The sequence below is a fragment of the Gekko japonicus genome, unplaced genomic scaffold, assembly GCF_001447785.1.
Source record: "Gekko japonicus isolate JY-2015 unplaced genomic scaffold, Gekko_japonicus_V1.1 scaffold167, whole genome shotgun sequence".
Classification (NCBI taxonomy): domain Eukaryota; kingdom Metazoa; phylum Chordata; class Lepidosauria; order Squamata; family Gekkonidae; genus Gekko; species Gekko japonicus.
The window spans coordinates 836,217-845,436 of NW_015164670.1; the positions used below are offsets into that span (position 1 = coordinate 836,217).

Consider the following 9,220-nt stretch of genomic DNA (forward strand, 5'->3'; position numbering starts at 1 on the left):
CCCAGTTTAGGCAACACTCACTGGAGGAGACTGCAGTTTTGGGTTTGGTTTCTTTCTGTCTGAATCCTAAAAACCCCGAACTGTTTTACAGGGAAATGTTCCTTGGCCTATCTCAAATCACCTTTGAACCTCTGAAGGGTGTACAAGAAGCTCCTTCACACAGGGGCATTCCAACAACAGGCAGAGTTCAGCCTTGCTAGTAATTTCTTTGTTAGAAATAAGGCTCTATTCGAAAGAAGCAAACAATCCCAGCTTTCTGTGAATAAAAGTCCCTTGACCTCCCAGCACTCGAAAGTGAAGGCCTTAGAGAAGACCTTGGTTTAACTCGTCAGTGTTAGAAAAGTGAAGGACTATGCCTAGTCTTCTGTCTCAGACTTCAGGAGATTAATTTATTTGATTTACTTATTATTGGATTTCTAGCCTGCCCTTCCCTGCACATGCAAGGCTCAGGGTGGGATACAACAAGTTAAAACAATATTATAATTATTAAAAGCAATCAATGTTATATCAATCTGAGCTAAAATCAAATGGCACTGTCAGGCACTAATTTATAATTTATCGAGATGAGATTGTACAAGCTGTGCGGTTTCTAATGATGGTACACAATGCAATGGGCAGCAGGGAGGGGGAGGAGCTGGGGGAGGCCAAATTTGTTGGAAAACTTCCCTTTGCTGCCTCAACCATATGCGTAACAGTTCGGATCTCATCTGGTAAGGCGTTCCACCAGGCTGGGGCCAGCGCTATAAAGGCTCTGGCCCTGGTTGAGGCAAACATAATATTTTGGGGGCCGGGGACCATCAGGAAGTTGTTATGCACAGAGTGCAATGCTCTCTGGGAAGTGTACCAAGAGAGACGGTCCCAAACATGTGCTTGTACCAGACTGTGTAGGGCTTTGAAGGTTAAAACCAAAACTTCAACTTGGAGCCAGTGCAGCTGGTGGAGCACACGTTGAATATGGGCTCTAGCTGAAGTGCTTGTAAGCACACACGTAGCTGCATTCTGGACTAGTTGAAGCCGCCCTGAGCCTGCTTGCGGGATGGGCGGGGTATAAATATAATAAATAAATAAATAAATAAATAAAGTTTCTGGGTCTAGCCTAGAGGTGACCGCTGCATGGATCACTGTGGTCAGGACACATAGATTTGGTCAGGAGACACAGAGCATCCTTTCCTTCCAGTTATCTGATCTTGTCCCCTTTGAAGTAGATGGCTATTCTCAAGGATGAGTTTCCTTCCTTCCGGCTTGACACCTCTCTCTCACATGCACACTCTCTTACACACAAAGAACCATCTTTGGAACAACGGAAACAGGACACGTTCTCCCTGCATCCACACCCATCATAGTTAGATAGGTTAGATCCTATCTCTCTCATCTATACTGTGTAGAATGGAGTTCCATATAATAAAGAACTCTTATTAGTTTTAAATCTGACTACTGGCTCTGTGTAACTTTCTAAGCTTGCTAGCACACTCAGTACCAAGGCTTTGCTGTGTGGAAATGCTTTGTGCACTCTACTGCATAGAAGGAGGAGGAGGAGGAGGAAGAGGAGGAGGAGATTGGATTTATACCCTACCCTTCACTACCTGAAGGAGTCTCAGAGTGGCTTACAATCTCCTTTCCCTTCCCCTCTGTAATGTATTGAAATGATTACATGAAGCACCTCATAGGACTCCCATGTTAAGCTTCGAGCCAGACCAGGGCTCCTCTGAGCGAACTTCCTATTGGTCGCTTCGTAACAGCGACCAATCAGAACGATACCATTCCCTAGGAGGGAAAGACTCCCATTGGTCCTTAACTAAGCAATCTCATTGGTTGTTAATTGTAAATAGGCGTGGCTACATTAGCCCGGTTATGTTTAAAAGGAGCATAAGCTCCCACTGTTTTCTGTTCTGGTTTCTTACTGAGTTAGTGCTTGCTCGTTACTTCCAATAAAGCTGAATCACTTGCTGAATCACTCTAAGAGTCCTTTGTTAGCGCGATCTAACAATTGGCGACGAAGGTGGGATGTTAGAGCAGGTAGGCAGCCCTGCGGACATCCACACTTCGGACTCGGAAGAAAGCGGGCAGAGCACAGCAGCCGATCCGGCGGAGGCGCCACCAGCTCCGGTGCCCAAGTCTCCCCCGATGGCTGGAAGCCAGAAGTTCGAGTGCTTCGAACCCTCCTCAGAAGACTGGGACTCCTACCTATCCAGGTTCGAGTTCCATCTGGAAACGCACGACATTACCGACGCGACCAAGAAGCGGGCGTGCCTCCTGAGTTCCTGCGGGAAGGGGACCTTCGACATAGCCAGGTCGTTGGTGGCCCCAACTGATATAAAGACTGTCACCTACGCTGACATCACGGAGAAGCTTAAGGCTCACTATTCTCCACAACCGTCGGAGATCGCCTGCCGGCACGCTTTTTACAAGCGGAACCAGGCCGGAGGCGAGACCATCGCAGATTTCGTGGCGGCCCTTCGCAAAGCCGCACGGCCATGTAATTTCCACAACGTGGAGGAAGCCCTCAGAGACCGTCTCGTCTGCGGTCTCAAAGATGAAAGGCTGCAACAGAGGCTGTTCGCCCGCACCACCCTGACCTGGGCAGTGGCCTACGAAGAGGCCGTGGCCGCGGAAGCAGCGGAGAAGTCCACGAAGGAGGTCCGCCAGCGGGTGGCAGAGCCCAGTATACACGCTCAACGAGACAGCGAGGGCGAAGACGCGGATGATGACGTCAACGCGGTTCGAGGCAAGCGGACCCCAGCGAAGACTACCAACGTCAAGCCTTGCTCCGGTTGTGGCGGGAAACACCAGCGCGACTCCTGTTGGGCTCGTGATGTCGACTGCAGAGCGTGTGGACGGCGTGGTCATCTGGCCAGAGTCTGCAGATCAGCAAAGAAGGATCCCTCAACTAACAACCGGTCAGCGCAGAGGGGCACTCCAGTCAGCACCCAAGGCAAGACCCGTTCCTCAGCATCGGAAGCAAGCTGCCAGTTGACGGCGACCTTGTCGAGCGCATCGGCCGTAAATCGCACCAGCAGCCAGGGCAAGATCACCGTGACTCCACTCCTCGACGGCCGACCCTGTACAATGGAGGTGGACTCAGGATCGTCCGTGACGGTGATTTCTGCCGCGTCCTGGCGCCAGTTGTTCCCGAACCGAAGCCGGCGGCGGCTCCAGCCTGCGGGAACCAGAGTGTCCGACTTCCAGGGCAACCGAATTCCCTTGGCCGGACGGGACTCTGTTACTGTTGAGTATAAGGGGAAATGTGTTAAACTGTCATTCCTGATTGCAGAGGGAGACCGGGTTAACCTGCTAGGGTTAGATTGGTTTGAGCCATTGGGCATTGGTATTTCTGGGATTAACAGGATGTCTGAAAATAAATGGGGCATGCTGTACGACCTGTTCCCTGATGTATTTGCCGAAGGGTTGGGGAGGTACAAGGGCCCCCCGGTTGCGTTTGACTTAGATCCGTCAGTCAAACCTATTAGGTTGAAGTATCGGAAAGTACCTGTGTCTCTCAAACATAAGGTGGAAAAAGAGATTGACAAACTAGTTGAGCAAGGGGTTTTAGAGCCAGTACCATACAGCAAATGGGAGACCCCGATCGTAACCCCTGTCAAATCAGATGGGTCCATACGACTATGCGCCGATTACAAATGTACGATTAACAAGGCGCTGCAGCAACATTCGTACCCGGTCCCGGTAATAAGCCACATTTTGGCTTCCCTGGGGGGTGGCAAGATTTTCGCCAAATTTGACCTGGCCCAGGCATACCAGCAGTTGCCTGTCACCCCGGAGGCTGCCGAGGCCCAAACAATTGTAACCCACCAAGGGGCTTTTAAAGTGAACAGGCTGCAATTCGGGGTCAACGTAGCACCTGGGATTTTTCAGGGCCTCATGGAACGTCTACTAAGGGGGGTACCTGGCACAGTGCCCTATTTTGACGACGTGCTGATTGCGGGCGGGTCTGAACAGGAACTACTGGACCGGGTTAAAGAGGTCCTCAGGCGTTTTCAAAATGCCGGTCTCAGAGTTAAGCGCTCAAAATGCACGCTCGGGGTGGAAAGTGTGGACTTCCTGGGGTTTCGCATTGACGCAGAGGGAGTCCACCCCACGGATGAGAAGGTATCTGCAATCCAAAACGCCCCCAGGCCGGTGAGTAAGAAGGAGCTCCAATCCTTTTTAGGACTCCTGAATTTTTATCATGCGTTTTTACCGCATAAGGCATCAGTGGCGGCCCCTTTGCACGCGCTTTTGCACAAGGAGGCAAAATGGAAGTGGGGGCAGGCCGAGGAAAAGGCTTTTGTGGGAGTCAAGGAGCTGCTGACATCTAATGCCGTACTCACGCATTATGATGAACACAAGCTCCTGGTGTTAGCTGCTGACGCTTCACCTTTTGGAGTAGGCGCAGTTTTAAGCCATCTGATGCCTGATGGGAGCGAAGCGCCTATCGCTTTTTATTCTAGATCACTATCTGCGGCAGAGCGGAACTATGCCCAGATAGACAAGGAGGGTCTGGCGTTGGTAGCGGCTGTCAAAAAGTTCCATGATTTTATTTTTGGCAGACGATTTTTGCTGGTCACTGACCACAAGCCGCTACTGGGGATTTTTGCGCCCGATAAGCAATTGCCAAACATCATGTCCCCACGCATGCTTAGATGGGCGATATTTTTGCAGGCTTATGATTTTGACTTAGAGCACCGGCCTGGGAAAGCGATTGGGCATGCGGATGCCCTCAGCCGGTGCCCGGTGCCGGACATTGGCGCAGACCCTGCCCCCGCCTGTGAGGTCTTGGCAATTGAGGAGCTTCCTCGACCCCCGGTATCATCCAGGGACATTGCAGCACACACGGCCAAGGATAGCGTGCTGTCCCGAGTATTAAACTGGGTTTGGAGGGGGTGGCCGGTTGGAAGCGTTGAACCGGAGTTCGGCCCTTACAAAAGCCGTCAAAATGAACTATCCATTTCTAAGGGCTGTGTATTATGGGGGAACAGGGTGGTGGTTCCTGACAAACTCAGGACGAGAGTGTTAGAGTCGCTGCACGAGGGTCACCCCGGTATGGTACACACCAAAGCGTTGGCCAGAGGGTATGTCTGGTGGCCGGGGCTGGACAAAGAGATCGAAGAATGGGTACGAGGGTGTCCCAAATGCCAGCAAGTCAGACCCGATCCCCCACAAGCTACACCCCAAGGCTGGGAGTCATCTGGTAAACCCTGGGCCAGATTGCATATAGATTTTGCTGGCCCTCTCCAAGGGCAAATGTTCCTAATTGTGGTGGACGCTATGTCCAAATGGCTGGAGGTCGTGCATATGAAATCGACCACATCACTTGCTGTGATCCATGCGCTCCGCCGACTTTTTGCCACCCACGGGTTGCCTGACGTCATCGTCAGTGACAACGGGCCTCAATTTGTGTCTGAGGAATTTAGGCTCTTCCTCACGAGTAATGGCATACGCCAAATGACTTCGGCCCCTTTCCATCCGGCATCTAATGGCCAAGCCGAACGGATGGTCAGGACGGCCAAAGAGGCCCTGGGTAAAATGGACGAAGGGGACTGGAGCCAGAGGCTGGGCTCCTTTCTTTTGCTGCAGCACACCACCCCCTGTAGTGCTACAGGCCGTAGTCCGGCCGAATTGTTAATGGGGCGGAGACTCACGACCCGTTTGAACCGAATGCACCCAGACCTCACTGAAGAGCAATCCGAGCGTACCACGGCGCAACCGAAGGTGCGCATGTTTGAAAAAGGGGACAAGGTTTTCGCACGAAATTATGCAAACGGGCACTTATGGCTTCCTGGGGTTATATCCGACTCTGTGGGTACTCGAATGTATGTGGTGCAGTTAGCTGACGGTCGAATATGGCGGCGCCACATAGATCAGTTAAGGAGACGTTGGGCTAGGGACAGCGCTGACTCTCCGACGGCTGAATCCCCTGATGTCGAGTGGACACCCCCAGAGCAGGCGGTGAGTACCGAAAGGCCCGGTACTGTCCCCGAGTCAGGGCAGAACCCTGTGTGCGGGGCTGAAATCCCAGTCGAGTCTGTGCCTGATCCAGGCTGTAGTGAACCCCACTCTGACCCACAACCTTGTCTGCCCATGGAGCCTGCACCGCTCCGCAGGTCCCAGCGTTCGCGGCAAATGCCGACTTATCTGAAGGACTATGAGTGTAAATACTGTTGGAATAACTGATGTACAAAGGTTGATTGCATGTTTGTAAATAATAAAACAATTGGGATGATGGCTTAACTTAGGGGGGAGGAATTGTAATGTATTGAAATGATTACATGAATCACCTCATAGGACTCCCATGTTAAGCTTCGAGCCAGACCAGGGCTCCTCTGAGCGAACTTCCTATTGGTCGCTTCGTAACAGCGACCAATCAGAACGATACCATTCCCTAGGAGGGAAAGACTCCCATTGGTCTTTATCCTAGCAATCTCATTGGTTGTTATTTGTAAATAGGCGTGGCTACATTAGCCCGGTTATGTTTAAAAGGAGCATAAGCTCCCACTGTTTTCTGTTCTGGTTTCTTACTAAGTTGAGTGCTTGTTCGTTACTTCCAATAAAGCTGAATCACTTGCTGAATCACTCTAAGAGTCCTTTGTTAGCGCGATCTAACACCCTCCCTACAACAGACACCCTGTGAGGTAGGTGGGGCTGAGAGAGCTCTTTCGAGAACTGATCATGAGAGAACAGCTCTGAGAGAACTTGTGACTGGCCCAAGGTCACTCCAGCAGCGACATGTGGAGGGGTGTGGAATGACCACTACACCAAACTGGCTCTTGATAGTGATTCCTGGTTCTACTAAAACAGAGAATCCAGCAGTCAATATCAGTAAGTTGCTTTGGGATACTTTGGGTTGGTTTTTTGGTGCTCTCTGTCTCATTTCATACTCCCTGTATGAAAAGTAATGTCCTTTCCCAGAATATAAGGGAAAAACTCATCCACTTCATTTCTAACTTGCATTCCTCCCCTCCCTCATGCAAGACTGTCATGGAGAGACAAACTGTCAGCTCCAATCTTTCTCCTTTGAGGAAAACTGGCAGATATTGCCATCTGCAAAGAAAGTTCCTCCTTTCCCCCCCTTTCCCCACGTATAGCTTTATTTATTAGAAGAAACAGTGGGAGTTTGCCCTTGCTAAGAGTAGGAAAAGATCTATATTTTTAAGTTTTAAAATAGTCCTGGAGGGATCTTGCCCCCTGTCCCCCCCACATCACCTCCCTCCTACATCCCATCTCTCATAAAACTTCAGGCTGTGTTTCCAAGTCTGCTACTTCTACATGGAGTTTGAGCCTGCATCTTTCAGTCTTCGATTGCAAGCTTTTACACTCCATTGACTGTACACCAGTCAGGCAGCTGAGTATACTTAGAGTTGCCAGCTCTGGGTTGAAAATTCGTGGAAGATTTGGGGATGGAGCCAGGGGAGGGTAGCATTTGGGAAGGGGAGAGACCTCAGCAGGGTATAATGCCATACAGTCCACCCTCCAAGGCAGCCATTTTCTTCAGGGGAACTAATCTCTGTCATCTGGAGATGAGATTAATTCCAGGAAATTTCCAGGTAGGATTGCCAGCTCTGGGTTGGGAAATACCTGGAGATTTGGGGGGTGGAGCCTGAGGAGGGTGGGGTTTGGGGAGGTGAGGGACCTCAGTGGGTTACAAGGCCATAGAGTCCACCCTCCGAGGCAGCCATTTTCTCCAAGGGAACTGATTTCTGTTATCTGGAGTTCTGTTGTAATTCTGGGAGATCACCAGTCCCTGCCTGGAGGTTGGCAACACATATGTAGGATGAAGCAACATCTGGAACACCTCACCCTTTCTTGCAAAGGGTGAAAACTTTGCCACCCACATAAGCTGTTCTAGAGCCTGCTTGCAAATTAAGGCTCACCTGGCAAGAGAAGCTGATGACGTAACAAGAGAATTTCTCACACTTTGCTAGAATTTTTCCAAACACTTGGTCCCATTCCAAGAAGGGCACATCCCAGTGAAGTGGCCAACTCCATTTCAAGTAGGGTTCCTAACTGCATGGAGAAAAAAATGCTCTGCTCCTCTTACAGAGGCTTAATGGGATGTAGCTTATCAGGGGATATTATTTGCTGCTCTGCCATGAAGAGCTTTCACTGCCTATTTCCACGCATTAAGCCTCTGTTTATTTATTTATTTATTTATCAAATTTATACCCCACCCTCCCCCGTAGGGCTGTTAAAGGCACAGGACATTTATCCCCCAGGCCTGTTGACAACCCTAATTACAAGTGGTGGAAAACTCAGGAGAGATGTGACCAACTTCAAGCAAAGTTTGCCTGATATGCCTATTCCTAGAAAGGTGTGTTTTGGCCACAGTGTTTGATGCTCTGATCACATCCAGGCTAGATTATTGCAATGCGTTCTACATGGGGCTGCCCTTGAAGACTGTCTAATGAAAGGGGACATGTCACTTCCCCCAGTTTTGCAAGACAAGCTCTTCGCCAGCTGCAATGCAAAATCTAGGTGCAAATGGGAGACAGCTCTCTTGCCCCCTGAATTTTTTACTCTAGACCAGCCACAGTCCTGAACAACATCAGACTGAAATACCCACTAAACACAATCCCCCCAAATAATTATTGAGGGTAATGACAGCATTTAGCCCCAACTTTCCCACAATTACAGGACTTCACTAAATATGTAATTTATCACTGGGCCATTTAACACAGCATCATAACTCTTTTTCTGCTTACAATAAATTGTAGTGCAGAATTGTTTTTGTTATGCTAATTGCCATCTCTTCATAAATTCTACAGCCTTACATAATTTAGCAGGTATTGTAGTAGGGTTTCCCAAGAATGAAAAAGCAGGTGTCATCAATGCTAATTTAAATAAGAAAAGACAATTTAAGTGGTTCTTCATTCACTAGTAATAGAAATTAATTAGCTTTGCGCTGCTCTGCATGTTCCCTCCTTCCTCCTCCTCTTGCTGGAACTGATTCATAATTGTATGGGAAGCGGTTTAACTTGATAGCATACCTTTAGTGACTGAGGGGGCTGTGCCAGGAGGCAGAGGGACATAAATGGAATGCCAGCCAGAAGAGGGGCAATGGGTTTTAGAGAAGTATCATAGCTTCCTAATGGCCTGATCTTGTCCGAGTCTGGAAGCTAAGCAAGGTCGACCGCAGTTAGCACTTGGATGTGGGACCACCAAGGAAATGTGGAGTGGCTATGCAGAGGAAGGCAATGGCAAACCACCTCTGCTCATCTCTTGCCTTGAA

General features: G+C 49.7%; 1 protein-coding gene across 1 annotated transcript; it reads left to right on the top strand.

Moving 5' to 3' along the window:
• Positions 1-4,818: 4,818 nt before the first annotated feature.
• On the top strand, positions 4,819-5,670 carry LOC107108695 (uncharacterized protein K02A2.6-like; the record flags this gene model as incomplete). Its single annotated transcript, XM_015409182.1, has 2 exons — positions 4,819-5,522; positions 5,625-5,670. Coding segments are annotated over 2 exons (750 nt in total), but the record flags the coding sequence as incomplete, so codon positions are not given.
• Between the last annotated feature and the right edge of the window lie 3,550 nt (positions 5,671-9,220).